Source organism: Artemia sp. Qi Xiang Cuo, chromosome 9, assembly GCF_049724085.1.
Source record: "Artemia sp. Qi Xiang Cuo chromosome 9, ASM4972408v1, whole genome shotgun sequence".
NCBI classification, from domain to species: Eukaryota; Metazoa; Arthropoda; class Branchiopoda; order Anostraca; family Artemiidae; genus Artemia; species Artemia sp. Qi Xiang Cuo.
In genome coordinates this window covers 15,928,534-15,947,038 of record NC_142802.1, presented here as the reverse complement: position 1 = coordinate 15,947,038, position 18,505 = coordinate 15,928,534, and the positions used below count along the sequence as shown (strand labels likewise).

General features: G+C 32.9%; 1 protein-coding gene across 4 annotated transcripts in view; it reads right to left on the bottom strand.

Moving 5' to 3' along the window:
- Nucleotides 1-12,292, bottom strand: part of 14-3-3zeta (tyrosine 3-monooxygenase/tryptophan 5-monooxygenase activation protein zeta) — a 59,766-nt gene extending 47,474 nt beyond the window's left edge. For 2 of the 4 annotated variants that reach the window (XM_089094307.1, XM_089094310.1), the window contains exons 1-3: nucleotides 12,086-12,202; nucleotides 6,361-6,484; nucleotides 4,505-4,701 (exon numbers count right to left, since the gene is read on the bottom strand). In XM_089094307.1, the coding sequence (XP_088950433.1) occupies nucleotides 4,505-4,701; nucleotides 6,361-6,457 (294 nt within the window). In that variant the 5' untranslated portion in view covers nucleotides 6,458-6,484; nucleotides 12,086-12,202. The other 2 variants (XM_089094309.1, XM_089094308.1) reach the window with 2 other exon arrangements.
- Between the last annotated feature and the right edge of the window lie 6,213 nt (nucleotides 12,293-18,505).

The following is an 18,505-nucleotide window of genomic DNA, read 5'->3' as shown; positions in this document are numbered from 1 at the left end:
ATAAACAACGTAAATATATACCTGTATCCATAAGTTGGTATAGCCGCTTCTCAAACACAAAAAAACGTTTAGTGAGGGGGGACATTCAAATGCTGCTGAGGACCTCCGAAAGGGCTTGGCTGTATAAAATGCCTTCTAGGCTTATAAGCCTTGTTCATATAACAGAGAATTGGCTTTTTATACTGATTCCAAATATATGATTCATTCAGTTTAGTGTTTCCATCAAAATATACGACCCTGAGAAAAATTGCCTTATTTTCGAAAAAGGGGAGAAACAGCCCGAAAAGTCAAGGGGTCTTAATGAAAAGCGCACCCTCAGATTCAGCATATCATGGAACCTTGCGTTAAAGATTTCAACCTCCCATCTGCAAAAATTTAGAATTTTGTATTTTTTGTCAGAAGAAAGATTACGGATGCGTGTTTGTTTATTCCTTTATTATTTTTTTTTCGCCAGGGTGATCGTATCAAACCAATGGCCAAAGAATACTCGGAAAGGGCTAGTTCGAACGAAAATAAAAGTTCTAGTGCCCTTTTAAAGTAACCCAAAATACTGGAGGGCAACTAGCCCTCCTCCTGCAACCTTTTTTCCCTGGGGTGATCCGATCAAAATCTTGAGATATCCCTTTTTTTCACCATAGCTGAAAGATGAAATAACTGTGCCTCCGGAGATAACATGACCCCTCACAACCTGGGGAAAGGACTTAAAGTTATGAATTTTGCCTATTGTTCACGTATAGTATTTTTTACTGGTAAGTAAACAGGCATTTTTTGGGGAGGGGAAATTTTCTGTAGGGGGATTTTCCACGGGTAGAATTTTCCATGGACAGGGAAGTTTCCGGGGATGAACTAACAAGGGGGAATTTTACACGGGCGAATTTGTCAGAACTCCTATACAAAATTTGTCATTTTGCCGATTCAATTTTTCATGTAGAGATGTTGCGAGAAAATTGTCATGATCCCCCTACAGTACCAGGGGGAAAGGCTATAAGCTATGAATTTTACCTATTGTTTACATATAGTATTTATTTGGAAGTAAACAGACATTTTTTAGGGAGGGGGAATTTTCCGCAAGGGGATTCTCCATGGGGAGAATTTTCCATGGACACGGAAGTTTCTGCAGATGAACTTACAAGGGGAAATATTACACGGGAGAATTTGACAGAACTCGTATACGAAATTTATCTTAATTTCTCTTTGCCGATTCAGTTTTATATCTAGAGATGTTCCGGGAAAATTGTCCGTGGGAAATTTTCAGAGGTTAAAATTGTCTGGGGGATCTTTTCGTGGGGAGGCATTTTCCACGGGAGAAATTCTCCATAGGGAAGTTTTCAGTGAGATACATTCTTCATGGCAGAATTTTCCACAGGGGATATTCTCCATGGGGAAATTTTCCGTGGTAAAAATTCTTAATGGGAGAATTCTCCGCGTGAGAAACTTTCCATTCGGAGGATGGAATTTCAAGGAAAAATTTCCCATCGAGGGGTTTTTCCGGCATGATTTGAAAAAAAGATAAGAAATTAAATGAAAAACAAATCCTTTTTTTTAAATGAAAATAGGCTAAAGAGAATTTTCGAGGCAAAATTGCCCATCAGAAGATTTCTGGGTGGAATTTTCAGCAGAGACGGATTTTCGTGGTGGTTTCCCGGCCTTATTTGACAAGAATCAAAAATTACATAAAAAAAAGTTTTGTTTAGCTGAAACTAGGGAGGAATACTGAAACTTAAACAAATAAAATCATACCATATTTGAGGGTAGAAACCCCCTCCTCAATACCTCGTTCTATACGCTAAAGTTTGACTTTTTGTCCCAATTCTTTAAAAACAACTCCTGAAACACAAGGGCTATCTAATTACAAAAGGAAGCTTTTTTTAAAATACTAGAAAAAACGTATATGGCATCCCTCTCATCTACGGAATAATTTCTGTTCGTTTTAATGCTGAACCGTACTTTCAGTTGAAAAAACATGTTTTCTTTATTTAATCACTGGAAGGTAGAACCAATTCTCAGGGGAAAATATTGACATGTTGCTGAGTTTGATAGCCAAAGGTAGCCAGTAGGTTATTTTTCTTTATCTTGAGCCCGAGTATTTCAAATCTAGATTGCTATGATATTCATTTATGTAATAGAAGTTTGTTTTTATTGGTTGATTTTATATTATTCAAAATTTGAAAAAAAAATTGTACGATATACACTTTTATTCAAAGTTTGAAAAAAAATTGTACAAAATACACTTTTATTGCAATTTTTGGACTTATCTGTAAGCCAGTACACACTCGAGAATTTGGATCTACAGTTACGGGATTGAAACAACTGAGATGCTTGGAAGATAGATAGGATATATACAATTTGAGCCGTATATTTGCAGATTAGGGGGGGGAAGTATACTGGGACTGCACGCAATATGCAACCTAACCTAACTAAAATATCAACTAAATATTTATTAAAACATAGCTGCAATGTAGTTCTCCACTGAGGCGAAGCTAATTGTCTCCGTATACAAACAGCAATAAACTGGTTATTGTCTGATATTATAGATCCAAATTCTCTGGTTTGTACTGGCTAACGGATAAGTACCCAATTTTTATTTAACTTTGAGAAAGCCAAGAGTTAATCTGAATAAAAAACTGATCAGTAATATCGAAATCGACATATTATTATTATTTATTTTTAACCCACACTATACAGAGGTACAATACGTGGAGTATCACGAGGAAAAACACAAAAAATGCGACACAAGACAATATATAAATCAAAAATTACCAAATTAAAGTTTAACAAATAATAATTTAAAATAAACCACAGAAAAAAAAAATAACGTGAAAGGAGGGGGAAAAGAGGAAAAGAGAGAAAAAAAAAAACTGAAAACTTGCAGAATCTAATAAGCAGGCATTAATATTATCATTATTGGATTTTTACTCACTCTTTAAAGATCTAAATTGTAGAATGACCAAACAGAGAAAAACAACGAAACAAATAAAAGAAAAATAACTTACGACTGAAAAAACCTGGTAAGGTGATGGTGCGGAGAAAAACGCATACAAGCAGTATTTGAAAGTTTTCTGTGTAGTGCTTCCAGTTTTTCAGTAATATTAGGAACAAGAAATTTATTAATAATTACCCGGTTTTTGGTCCAAGGTGGAAGAAAGAACAAAAATTTACAAAATCTAAAATAATTAATCCGGATTCTTTTTAACTCAGTTTTCTTCAGAAGGAGAAAAATTCCAGAAGCAAAAAGAATTGAATGGTCACAAAAAGTTGAGTAGAGCTTGGCTAACGCGAGTTTATTATATTTACCTCTATTGGCAAAAATCTTAGCATATCCTAACTTAATTTTCATGTTAATATCTGAGACTGTGCGCTGGAGCAAGCTCGGAAGACTATTAGTAATAGAAATACCGAGCCATCGAAGAGAATCTACGAGAGGGATAGTAAAGCCACTACAGCGAAGGGAAGTACTAGAAATGTTATTAAAAGAAAGAAATTTACATTTATCTACATTAAGAGAAAGGCCTATGTCTGAAAAAGAAGTAGCAACACGAGAAACCATGTTAGATAAACCAGTTTTAGTACGGCTTATCGAAAGTAATATCGATTATCGAAAGTAAAAAACATCGATATATCGTTTAATCAAATTATCGCCCAACACTAAAAAGGATACGGGTGTTTGGATGCCTCCCCAATCTCGAGACTTGTCCTGTAATATTGTTTCCATATAGTTCACATATTTTTCTAAGTTCATGCTTGCATCATGAACATCATGTTTGCAGCCACTTCATTTTCAATTCACTCAAATTCTGAGCACCTTTTTATGGATTTCAAAAAACCACACTCAAAAAAGGGATGTAATTAAAGGCAGTATTTTTAGAATTGTACCCATTTTTTTTTCAAGATTAAGCCGTTTCAACGAAAATTGTCCTGTGGATTGTATATGCACAAATATCCATTTATTCCGCTAAGTTGACAGAAGACATAAATTATGTAAAGCAAGAATAACCCAGAGACGCCGCTGCGTGAGTTTAGCTGGTATTTCAGGTTGAAAACAAAAGCCAGAAACCCTTCTGGGAAAAATTTCATATAAATCTTCTTAAAATACTAATCTAAAAAAACGCAACAGCGATTCTATTGGTATTGTACATTCAATAATACATCATTCAAACAAACTTTTATTTTAACGAAATGCTGCCAGTGGCATCAATTAAAGGGGGGCCTTTACCGCTGAGATTTCTCCCCTGGATCTTAAAATTATCTTCATGGGGGGGGAGGTATTTTTTTTGCTGAAAATGCCCTTTTTTGATAAAACGACAAACTTACACTCCCTCCTTCTAGAAACATGACTTCAATAAATATGATAATAAAAAAGGCCAGAATACTTACAAATATATAATAGCGAAATCCTTTTGTTTTCAGCTCTTTCTCTTCTAGCTCGTCCTTACCCATAGCTCCCCTCAGTTCCGACGTACCAATAACAAACTTTACATTTTATGAAGAAAAAACTGGAACTTACCAATACATCGTAGCAAATTTCTCTAAGCTCTTTTTCTACTTTTTCTCGGTACTCTTTAGCCATCTGTTGCTTTCTTTCTGAGCCTTCAGTTTTCTGTTCTATAGATGAAATGACTCGCCATGAGCTTCGTCTGGCTCCAACAACGTTTTTGTAGGCAACTGACAATAGGTTCCTCTCTTCATTACTTAATTCAACACCTTTTCAGAAAAAATATCATTTAATTACTGCTTTATTACATCTTAAACTTAATAAAATACATACAATATATCAGTACATAGTTCCACACAGGTGGAGGTAGAGAAAAAAAAAATAGGAAGCGGGAGCTTTGATTACGCACATTACAAATTCATACTCACGAGGTAGTTTGTCTTTTCAAAAACGAAAAATGGAAAAAACGAAAAACCATGCATTTTTAAATGCAAAACACATAGTATGAAATACCACTAAGAAGATAATTCCTAATTAATATAATTTATATAGAACTCAGAACTGATATATTTCCCAACAGATAAGTGGAAAGCGTTAATTACTTTCTCTAAGAATGATCCCAAGTACTCCCCTCCTTCAAAAAGAAAGTAGCTGAGAACTAAAATCCTTGGCATTTTAGAAATTTTTTTCTTATCTTTTTTTTCCTTGGCATTTTAGAAAAAAAATTTATATTCTCTAAATTCTGGCTGTTAACATCTATAGGCAAGGATTGTGTTAAATAGAAAACTTACAACAAACATAAAACCTCAACTGAAAACGCTCAAACAATGGGCAACTAAGAAAAAAAAGTTCATCTCGAATTATTGAACTGATTATTGAAAACTGAAGTTATTTTTAAAATTGTTTTTTTTTTGTTAAATATGGAAGGTTTTTAAATACATTAATTTCCTTCCAAATGAGCCATTAAACAGCTCTCTATGATTTTCCAGTGCCCTGCTAGCTGAGGAGAAAAAACGGAAAAAAAGATCCCATCAATGCAGAATATTGTATAATTTGTGCTTTGATCCGACCCTATTTTTTGAGTTATGGGCAACTGTATTTCTTAGCATTGGACGTGTGACTGTCTCTTACTGGGTTGCTAGCTACTGCAGCAACCCAGATCCATATTTTAATAGCCATTATAATACATATAAAGAAATTAGTTAATAAATTGTTCAGAGTTTGCTTATTAATTTTTATTAAATTTGAAGTAAATATGTACTAATTTATAATTCCCACCAGGAATATACTCCAAGATAACAAACAAATTAACATCAAAAACTAAATATGACTAGTTTAAACAAATGAACTATTCAAAGGTCAATGTCATCAATTCCAAAGATACTAACTGTGTCCTTATTTCTGCACATTGATCATCTGGTGGAAAAAAAAGAAACAGCATGACCTGCTTTTTTTAATTCAAATTTTGAGAATATTCTTGACTACATTTTTTAAAGGAAAATTGTCTTCTAGAAATTTTTAAATGAACAGCAAGTTTGTTTTTTTTTTCATTTTTAGTAGCAATCCTTATTTTTAGAAAATGTACCTTTAACTGTATAAGGTACATCAAATGGTAAAACATGTCTGACTTTTAGATTTGAGAAGAGCATCAGAAATTCATCCCAAGGGGAGTAAGCAGAAACGCCATTTCTGGCCATAATATTCAAATTATTTTGGAAAGGTTCGTCAAATCAAACTTCAGAAGAAATTCCCACCATTTCCCCCTCCTAGGTATAGGTATTGTTACAACCAATATAGATCTTCTCATCTGTGCTACAAAGTTGTCCAATCTATTGTGTTTTAAGAAATGGGGAAAATCTCAGATTACTTCTTATTTGTTATAAATACAAAAAAACTGCATTAGTTGCATTGCAAAATATGTCACATACCTGTTTCTGTGACTGATTTCATGGCGGCAGCCATATCATCATATCTTTCTGCTTGTTCAGCCAACTTAGCTCTTTGAACCAATTCTTCTTTGTCCATTTCTTTTTATTTGATCAGGTACTAAATCTGAAATGTAAAAGGATGAAATTCAATTTATTTCTTATTTTAAAGAAATGGAGACGTAATACAATTTAAATCTTAGAACATTAGAATTTTTTATGTAGATAAAAAAAGAAATTTTTCAACATCTAGGCAGGGAGTGGGCATTTTGGCTTTTTTCAATTTTATCCAATAGAAACACCAAAAAACGTAGTGTCAAAATCTAGGAAGGGGCAACAGCCCCCCCCCCCCTAAAAATTGACACCCATTATTCATAAGACACTTATTTCAGTAAGGGGTATTTCTGGGGATCCTGCTTTGCACAGACATGTTAGCAACAATATTCAGGGTTTTCAGTTGGGGGGAGGCAAGCAGGGGCAGGCAGTTACCCTCAAAATTTTTTGCCTTCCTCCAGATCATGATAAATTCCTTTTTGGTATGTCAATTAAACAAAAAGAACACTGAAAAGAGCAGGCTTAATGACAAAGGCCTTATATAGAAGCTTAGAAACTAAGGTCATCAATTACTATATAAAAAAATAAAATCTAAATATGTTTTTCCTCTGCTTGTTGAAAGCATATCATAGGATAGTAGACTCTGAATTACATCATGGAACTGGATATTTATCATTAAAAAGATTAGCCATTCTCAGGAGAATAGAAACACACACATGCATGTAAGAGTTGCACTTAAGACCACCATTTACCAATTCTAAAGGAGGATCCTTCAGAACAGAACAAAGCAACTAACAATTTTTATTTTACAAATAATAAACATGTTATGGTTATCATAAACCTATTATGGTCATACTTAACTTTTTGTATTTTTATTATTTTATGACTTTACTTAAGTCAGCTTTCCTTGGACTATAGGTTTAGAAAACAATTCTAATGATTTTAGGAATTTTGGCTGCATTAGGGTTTTTTTTTTAACTTTTTTTTACATTTTTCAACCCCTTATAAATTGGGATTCTGCAGATCTACTTGTGAAATTTCCAGTTTTAGTAATGCAAAATTTATTCCAGTTCAGCAAAGGTATGTGCCTTTTGGAAAAAGGCTCAGGATTGAAACTTAAGACATTCCCATGGCATAGTATAGGCTATAGAATCATTCCTGAGTTTTATCTACCTAAACCAACTATTTTCTAAGATAGCAAAAATCTCCTCATCTGAAATTTTATCAGCAAATCAAGTGGTATGTTCATGCCACTTGCTCTTAATCTAGGTTAAGAGACCAAGTGGTTTGGCAGCTAATTGCCTGCCAAAATCTATATAAATTCTATAATGTACCTCCTAGAAAGTGGATTGTTTCACCATTGGAAATCATCCACAATGGAAACCCCATTGGGGGGAGGGCACTACCCCCCCCCCTTGATCTCAAGGAATGTATTTTTTTGGGGGGGTATTTACATAACAAAATTGCATTCTTTGGTAACTTTCATCAAAAAAAGTAGAGTTGCCCCTTACTAGATTAATTAAACAAATTTGCCCCTTCCCTTGATTTGTGTAAAATGAACCTGCTGTGCAGACAATTTAGGGTCTGGGTCTATCCCTGAGAGCTGCTCAACTAACCTCTAAGATGGCCTAAATTTTAGATAAGGGCTTTTTCAGTATCTGGGACATAGTTGCATTAAACTTTACAGAAATAATGGTACTTGTGTATTATATGCCACTCACTCAAGTTTATGTTGTGTAAAACTTGAGAACAAACCAGTTTCTTTGTTACTTTAGTAACAAATTTGGGCTATATATTTGCACATTTGGGGGTTAAGTATAGCAGGTCTGTATGCAAGATATACTACCTTAAATTGCAGCTAGGAGCATTCTAAGGATTCTTCCTAGCTGATAGGTACAATTATTTGCTTAGCCTACAATAACACCTAGCTGCTAGGTTTTAGGTGCAATTACTCTGTATATTATGAAGTAATAATTGTTTTCTAACTTCAAACTGTCCAAATACTTTACCCCTCCCCCTAATGTGCAAATATATAGCCCAAATTATGGATTTCCCACATATTCTGTCACTTGCCTTAGTCTTGTCTTACACTAAGGTCAAAGAAACTAATGAGGAAACAGGTTTGTTCTTGAATTTTACACAGTGTAAACTTGAGTGACTGCCATATAATACAAAAGTACTGAGATGATTTAGAGCCTAAATTAGCTTATGGCCTGGGAGAGTGTTTTAAAGCTCTGATCTTGAATTCTTCCCTATTTCTAATGATTAGAAAATTGCATAGGAGACAGGGGGCAAATATATAGGCTACAATGGTTCAGTTACTGACATGGGGGCAAGGTAATAACAAGAGACTAACCAATGCTTTTTATAAACTCTTTCCAAATAAGCAATTAGCCTATAATCATTTCATTGGCAAATGCAACCCCACCTGATGGTCCTATGGACAACCCTGGGATATAAAAGAATTATACAGCAAAATCCTTACTTTTAGCATACAACACATTTCTACTAATTACTTTTCATGTTTACTTCCATTGCTGTCCATATTCAGAAATCATTTTACATAATAGGTCATTCAACATTAACAGGTCTGAATTATTTACAATCAAATATAGTCTAGGCCTAATGGTCAAGGAAATTATGGTACTCTTCCATTATATGGGCCTTTCTAAACAGTCAAGTTTGTTTAATGCTATGAAATAAAATAGGATGAATATATAATAGTTTAGAAACAAATTTGGGCTAAATATTTGCACATTAGGGGGGTGGGGGTAACCCCCCCTAAACCCCCCAAAAAACACATTTTAAATATCATATATGCAATGAAAACCATGCTATCATTGTCTACTCTATAACAGTTAACCCCTCAAAAACGGTTTTTTTGTGACTGGTTTCCCTGTAAAGGCCCTCACAAAGAAAACAAAAGCATCAACAATGCAAAAAAAACAACAAAAAAACAGAGAAATATATTAGGCCAAATTAAGGCTACAGACTAACCTTTTTAATACCATCAGGAGGGGATGGGGTGCTATTAATATGCACCCCCTATTTTATTTCATTAGCATTAACCAAACTAGCACTATATAAAAGAGTCCATTTCACACAGAAGTACCAGAATTTGTGCAAAACAATATTATATCTTAATCTTCAGTTTCTTTTTCTGACTCTAGTTTTGAAAATGCAATTCCTTTGATGAGGGTAAAACTTTAAGCCATATCAATTTTTTTTTTATATAAATTTAGAAAGTGTATTTGTACATCTTTGAAACCTCATAAATTGGGATTGAGCAATGTTGTGGGTCAATATTTACCAAATCATATTATTGAGTTAGGAAGAAAGTGAATACACCATTTGGTGCCTTTTTTAATGCTGATTATGAATATAATCATCATTTCTATCAGAAATGAATTTCAGCCCCCCCCCCCTAACTTAACCTAACCCCACCCCCAAATGTGCAAACATATATTCTGAATTGACACATATAGGGGGGGCCTGAAATTCATTTCTGATAGAAATGATTGTTATATTTGTAATCAGCATTAAAAAAGCATAAAATGGTATATCACTTTAGTTGTTACTCAATAATATGATTTGGTAAATATTGACCAAGTTGTGAAGCTGAAATACTTTTTTTGTACTTCATTAAAGCAGAAGATCTATTTTAACAGGTTTCACTTTTATAATCAACAATTTTTAAATGTTATTAAAGTTCAGTACCCTCTAGAGGGAGAAGTAGAGGTAGGCACTTCAAAATACCTTCCCAGGACATACAAAATACCATCCCAGGAGAACAATCCCTGAGTTTTATTTTTGTTGCCTAACCACTTTCTAAGATAGCAAAAAGTAGCTTGTCTAGAACTTTACCCAGAAACTTAACAATCCCTTAGCAAGGTAGCATGGAGGTAGGCTAACAAGCCAACCTCCTTAAAGGATAACAACATCCAATGACTTTTCATAGCCCAAATTATAAAAATGAGAGCATGAAAAACAGATCCACTAGCCTATCCAAATGAGACAAAGGGAAAGCTTCTCAAAATGTATAGGCTACATTTACTTGATCCTGATCTAAGAGGTTTTAAAGCTGTATTATTCCAATTCATAGCTCTGGCAAAAGTGTTGGTTTGTCTTAAAATCCATCTGAAATATTAAAAAAAACATTTTCAGAAATTGGAGCTGATGAAAAAGAGGGTAGGCTAAATATATTGAAGTTTATATTGTAGACTTACAAATACTTTTGGTTATCTTGGAAAGGGGTTAGGTTAGGAAAAATGAAACTTTCAGGGATGGATCTACAGGCTAAAGTATGTCCTGAAAGGTATTTTGAAGTACCTACCTCTACTCCTCTCTCTAGAGGGTCCTGAAATTTATCTACATGACCTATTGAAATTTTGACAAAACAATATTTTACCTTGATTTTCAGTTATCAGTTTCGGTAAAATTCTACTTTAGTTACTTTTGGCTATCTTGAAAAGGGGTTGGGTTAGGAAAATGAAACTTTCAGGGATGGGTCTACAGGCTAAAGTATGTCCTGGGAAGATATTTTGAAGTACCCACCTCCACTCCTTCTCCCTCTAGAGGGTCCCAACCTTTGATGACCTTTAAAAATATGCGAGTTATAGAAGTGAAACCTTGCAAAATAGATCTTCTGCTTAAATGAAGTACAACAAAATTGTTTCCAGCTTCACAACTTTGCTCAATCTCAATTTATAAGGTTTTAAAGATATGCAAATACATTTCCTAAATTTTGAAAATAAACTATTTATATGTCTTAAAATTCTGCTCAAATAACTGAAATTGCATTTTCAGAGCTAAAACCAGAGAAAAAGAAACTGATAACTGAAAATTAAGGTAAAATGTTGTTTTGTCAAAATTTCAATGGGTATAGACCTGTCATGTTGGCAAATTTCATGACCCTTTAGAGGGAGAAGGAGTGGAGGTAGGTACTTCAAAATACCTTCCCGGGACATACTTTAGCCTGTAGACCCATCCCTGAAAGTCTCATTGTCCTAACCTAACCCCTTCCCAAGATAGCCAAAAGTAGCTAAAGTAGAATTTTACCTCAGTTTCTTTTTCTCTGGCTTTAGTTATGAACATGCAATTCCTGTTATTTGAAAAGAATTTTAAGCCATATTAAAGTTTTTTTTCATAATTTAGGAAATGTATTTACATATCTATAAAACCTTAATAGTACTTCAAAAAACCTTCCTGGGACATATTTTAGCCTGTAGACCCATCCCTGAAAGCTTCATTTTCCCAACCTCACCCCTTTCCAAGATGAATTTTACCATTGATTTATATTTGTAAGCATAAAAAAGGCATTGAGTGGTATGTTCACTTTATTTGTAAGTCAACAATTTGAACTGCAAAATATCGCCTACCAAAGAGAATGGAAACACAAATTAAGGCAAAGGGTTTTTTGTTATTAAAATTCAGGCAGAGCAGGTCAGCTATACAATGTTCCAAGTCCTGGAAATAAGAAAAGGGTAAGGATAGTTGCTCTCAACTACTTTTCAAGATAGTCAATAGCCTCTCATCTAGCCTAGGCTAATATTTCACTGAAAATTATTTTCTTAGGTTGGTAAAGTGTTAATAAGAAAATCATAGGGATTACAACCTGGAGCAAAAGTATATCCCGTTGACTACGAAAATATCACAAAAACGAAAAAACACTGACCAATAATATACAAAATGCACTCAGTGCTTAAATTGATGACAACGCCCGTCTGTTCGAAACTTCTACAAAATGGCGAGTGACTTGAAGAAAAATTGAAACTAAGTTCATATTTCACTCACCAGGTTTTCCTAAAGCCTAGATGGCGCAATATAAAATAGCCACAGAGAACAAGTTAAATCGTAGAAGTACTCCGAGCAAGCTACCAAGGCGTTCTCCGAAGGAATGATTGGAACTTCACGAAAATTTGGATCCTGAGGAAATGACACATGCCCTGTGACAAATAAAGTTGAAGGCGCATCGTTGTTTTACGAATAGGACTCCTGTGTCTAGCAGTCATAGTCTAAAACACCTTTGTTATTTCAAACTATTTAGGTAAATTCTTCAAAAGCTTAGGCTGCAATCGAGGTATTCTCTCACATTTTGAAGAGGGATAGAATACGTTTTGAATTTCTGGACTTCTAATTTCTTAAAGTCGTTCTTTAGGAATACTGTTGTTTCTATTTATTTTGAATAAAAAGAAATTGTTTTTACATGCAGTTGTGTCCTCCCAGGAAGACCCCATCCCTTTGCAACATTCCCCCATAAGCGTTTAAACATCGAGAAGAAAAACACTAAGATATAGGATTTACAGATCACATTACTATGCAACATTTTTTTCATTATACTTGTCGGCACATTTATGTCTATTGCTCTATATATACTTCTTGGTATAGTTACTTATTTGTTTTGTTCTATTTGTGCAGTAGATTTCACTTCTTTTCCTAATTTTTTACTCAAACATATATATGTATATATATATGTATATTCTATTCAATAATACAAATAATAGATAAATATTCTTCTGCTTCAAGTGTGAATATCGATTATAAGAGAGACATTTAATTGTACATACGTCTTTTTTACAGAGGAGGGGATGGCTTGATAGGCAAATACTTGTGTCAGTTCTTATACTTCTTAGTTTTCATATAAAAAGATTACAAAACCGTGGATTTGACCATGATTGCATATTCGAATGAAAACCTGGCCACTTCGTTCAGTTTAGGAAACTGATTAACTGCAGGACAAATTGTGGACCTTGGGCAAAACCAACATTAATTTATTTGCTTTTGTCTTTCTACCGTTGACAATTAGTTCATCTTTTGGTGACTTAAACTGTCTTTTGTTCCCTCTGGGTGATCAGGAACAATAATAAATAAACAAGATGATAATTGTTGGCAGTGACACACTCTCCATTAACCAGAGTAAACCCATATAGACAAAGAACAGAGGCCAAAATCTGCAAAAATGTTTGATCAGTTTTTATTTTTAGATCAGAATCACACTATATATAATATTTTTGATTTAAATTAAACAGATATTTCGTTGTTTAGAAATATTCTTCATGATTTCCAACCTTATTCATATTTCCTAGCAGAGAAATTAACGGATGCCTGATTTCGTTGTGTAGGTTTTAGCTCGTCACTGTTTTTTAATATTTCATTTTGTTTACATTTATTCCATCACTTTGAAATTTTAATTTTGTTTCCAATTACGTTAAATTTTGTTTTACTTTCATTGGAACAATACAAATGTATATAAAGTTAATATTTTTGTAATTTTAGGTGCAAAATACCCCTTCTAGCAAATTAAACCCTGTTTTTAAACTTGTACCTCCTACCACAGCATGATAAAGTTGTTTTAAGCTAATAACTCTAGATAAAATTTTGGCGGGCACCATGGTCCTTGGAAAAAACAAGTCTTAATTATTGTGCTAATTTGGTTTTCATGTGGTTGTGGCTTTACAGCATCGATAGCCAGACCTACCTGCAAATGCATCTCGAATAAACAAGGTTGAAGACGTTGGGTTAGGTACTACAAAAATTGACAGGGTGGATGGCTTCGCTTATCAAGGTAACATAAATGGTAAGGAAGGTGGATGCCAAAAAATAAATAAATGAAAACTTAAAAAAAAGCGATCTCAAAATGCACTAAAAAGAAAAAATAAATCTTGGTACTCGAAAAATGGAAAAAAAATAATATGAAGAGGAAAAGAAGAAAAGTCATAGCCACGAGAAAAAGTTGATAAAGATGGAAGACTATAACTGCTTTACTCTTAACAAATTTTGAATTTCCGGGATAGCAGGATTTTTTGTCCTATTTAATACATTCCGGAAATAAAATGAAAAATAATTTTTTATTTATACATCTGCTGTAATCTTTTTAGTCTTGGTTGAATTTTTAGAATAGAAAGTAAATACTTCCACACCTTACCCTAACGATTTATACTCTATACTAACAAATCTCGCTTGTAAAGGCTCATGCTGGGGACATGCCTACCTTCCCAGTCAAACAACAAACAACCATAGTACACTAAATTGTAAATACCATACCTATAAGTGGTTTTTGGTTTTCTGAAATTTAATGTTTGAAGGTATGATACTCTATAAAACCAAAATTAAATATTAGCGTTTAAAAATCGGGATCAAAAGTGGAAGGGTGTTTTGCACAGACAAAAAAAACTTCTAAAAAGTCTTAGAACAGAGATTAAGATACGAGGAGCAACAGTAATGACAAAGGTCAGTAATGACTGAAATGTTTCGGCTTCGGAAAGTTCAAGAAGATGTGCTAAATGCTTTTCAGAGAAAAATTCTAAGGTTAGTCTCAGGAACTCGTTTAAAATAGACGTTAAGATGATTAAGTTTCGTTTTACAGATGGAAGGTTGTCATAAATTGTAATTACTGGCAATCCAGCTTGGTTCAAATGAAAAGGACGTCTTAAGATGTAAAGCCTATTTCCTCCTATTGTTCCAGTTGCAAACTCACCACCACCTGTGATCGATACACTGGCAACAACCCTTTTCTATTCCACCTTGTCAAAATCAAAGTGTTTGATTTGAACTTACTTTTTAGAAAAATCTCAGGAGTTATTTCGAATGTATTAAAAGAGACTTCTTAAAAATGTGATAAAAAAAAGTTTAACAACAAGGGTTTTTTATTAGTCGGAGAGAATATGGGAAAACAACGTGCACCAGGCTCAGAGCAGGAGGCATGGGCGTAGGGAAGGGGGGAGGGCAGGGGGCAGCTGCCCCCCTAGACCTTCAAATTTACATTAGATATGGCTGAAAAAGCAGTTGATAAAAGGCCCCCCATCCCACTATCGACTGCCCTCCCCCCCCAGACAATATGCTGCCTACGACCATGGCAGGAGGGCTTTCAAAATTAAATCAATTTAATTGGTTCTATACAGATCCAGCAAATGAGGAGGAATCAGAACATTTTTTCTAGGTGGACAGGGGGCAGCCTCCTTGGGAGGCTACCCCCCTGGAATCTCCTTGGGAGAACACAAATTTTGAAACCTCTGTACTCTTTAATATTACTACCCTGGATAATTAGTGAGATTAGTGAGATTAATAAAGTTCGAAGCGTGAAAGACTGAACTTGTAAATTTTCCTATGTAATAAACATTAGCTTTCCTAAGTTATTTCTTAATCCTTTAAAATTTAAATCAAAAGTGTCGTTCTATTTTTCTGATATGATTTAGAGATGTAAAAAAAAAAAATCAAAAGTGTCATTCTATTTTTCTGATATGATTTAGAGATGTAAAAAAAGTTGAAAAAAATACCATGTTAAAAAAAAGTTGAAAAGTTTTGGATTCCAAAAAAAAATTTAGTTCAAAAACAATAGTTTGTTTTTCATGAAAAAATATTGAATTAGAACCATCAGTCCTCATTAATAGGAGTATGGGTATGCACAAGAATATGTTTTAAATTTTAAATCAAAAGTGTCATTCTATTTTTTCGATATGATTTAGAGATGTAAAAAAAGTTGAATTATTTCAGTCTAAAAAAAAATTTTGTTAAAAAAATAGTTTGTTTTTCATGAAAAAATATTGAATGAGAACCATCAGTCCTCATCAATAGGAGTATGGGTATGCACAAGAATATGTTTTAAAATTTAAATCAAAAGTGTCATTCTATTTTTCTGATATGATTTAGAGATGTAAAAAAGCTGAAAAAAATACCATGTTAAAAAAAAAGTTGAATAATTTAAAATCCCGAAAAAAAATTTAGTTAAAAAAAATTGTTTGTTTTTCATGAAAAAATATTGAATAAAAACCATCAGTCCTCATCAATTGGAGTATGGGTATGCAAAAGAATATGTTTAAAAATTTAAATCAAAGGTGGCATTATATTTTTCTTATATTATTTACATATCTAAAAAAAAATTGAATAATTTCAAAGTCCAAAACAAATTAGCTAAAAAAAATAGTTTTTTTTTAATGAAAAAATATTGAATGAGAACAATCAGTCTTCATCAATAGGAGTATGGGTATGCACAAGAATATGTTTTAAAATTTAAATCAAAAGTGTCGTTCTATTTTTCTGATATGATTTAGAGATGTAAAAAAAAATCAAAAGAGTCATTCTATTTTTCTGATATGATTTAGAGATGTAAAAAAAAGTTGAAAAAATACCATGTTAAAAAAAAAGAAAACAGAAATTTGAATAATTTTGAAGTCCAAAAAAAATTTAGTTAAAAAAAATAGTTTGTTTTTCATGAAAAAATATTGAATTAGAACCATCAGTCCTCATCAATAGGAGTATGGGTATGCACAAGAATATGTTTTAAAATTTAAATCAAAAGTGTCATTCTATTTTTTTGATATGATTTAGAGATGTAAAGAAAAAGTTGAAAAAAATACCATGTTAAAAGAAATTAAAAAAAAGTTGAATAATTTCGAAGTAAAAAAAAAATTAGTTAAAAAATAGTTTGTTTTTCATGAAAATATATTGAATTATAACCATCAGTCCTCTTCAATAGGAGTAAGGGTATGCACAAGAATATGTTTTAAAATTTAAATCACAAGTGTCATTCTATTTTTCTGATATAATTTAGAGATGTAAAAAAAAGTTGAATAATTTCGAAGTCCAAAAAAAAATTTTGTTAAAAAAAATAGTTTGTTTTTTCATGAAAAAATTTTGAATGAGAACCATCAACCCTCATCAATAGGAGTATGGGAATGTATGGAAATTTAAATCGAAAGTGTCATTCTATTTTTCTGATATGATTTAGAGATTTAAGAAAAAAGTTGAAAAAATACCATGTTAAAAAAAAAAATAATTTCGAAGTCCAAAAAAAATTTACTTAAAAAAAATAGTTTGTTTTTCATGAAAAAATATTGAATAAGAACCATCAGTCCTCATCAATAGGAGCATGGGCATGCACAAGAATAAGTTTTAAAATTTAAATCAAAAGTGTCATTCTATTTTTCTGATATGATTTAGAGATGTAAAAAAAAAGTTGAATAATTTCGAACTCCAAAAAAATTTATTAAAAAAAAATAGTTTGTTTTTCATGAAAAAATATTGAATGAGAACCATCAGTCCTCATCAATAGGAGTATGGGTATGCACAAGAATATGTTTTAAAATTTAAATCAAAAGTGTCATTCTATTTTCTGATATGATTTAGATGTAAAAAAAAGTTGAAAAAATATATCATATTAAAAAAATAATAATAAAAAAAGTTAAAAAAACTAACAAAAATACAAAAAATGGGGAGAGGGGGGCCAAAAAGTTGGGGGGAGAGGGGCCAAAAAGTTGGGGGGAGGGGTCCTTTGGAGTTTGGGGATAAAGGCCCTTTGGGGGTTGAGGTCCCTGGTGGTTAGGGTCATTGGTGCTTATGATCCTTGACGGTTCGTATTCATATACACCTCACTACTTGATTTGTACGGATTCCTATGGATTGTTCTGATTATCTTTATTTAAATTCTTTTCTTAACATCTAAATCTCTATTAGTATTAACTATTTAGTACTCTATAACGTTAGACTCCATTTTAAATCGACAACTCCCTTCAAAAGCCACTTGTGTATTATACAGAACATATTGAAGAAGTAAAGCCAGGTCAACTCACAGGACCATTTTATCATCGTTAACCATTTTCATAGATTGATGTTGTTCCAAATTTATAACAAATTACCTGAGTTAACAAACCCGAGGGGTTACCTTAACTGCTAATCAGTTTAACCCTTTTCTTACCACCTTCATACGATGCGATCACTAATTAGGATCATTCACATCCCTATTATTCGATAAACGGTTAATTTCGTTTGTACGTTCCAATTCGCAAATTCTATATACTTTTTCGCAAATAGAATTAGCTGTAACGCAAAATGATATAAAGCCAATTAATCTATTGAACACATTGTAGCAATGTCTCTTGTACTCGTCAAATCTATTTAGTTTGGTTATTGAACTTAGAAGTAGTTACCCTTTTCAAAAACATTAGTTGTTCTATTAATGAACCCGTGAAACGAAACCAGTCTGGTTGCATTATACAATCTCGTCCCTTGTCTAAGCAAAAATATTTCCCATATGTGTAAGCAAAGTATTTCCTATATGTGTAAGCAAATCCATACTATGCATACTACTGTGGAGGTG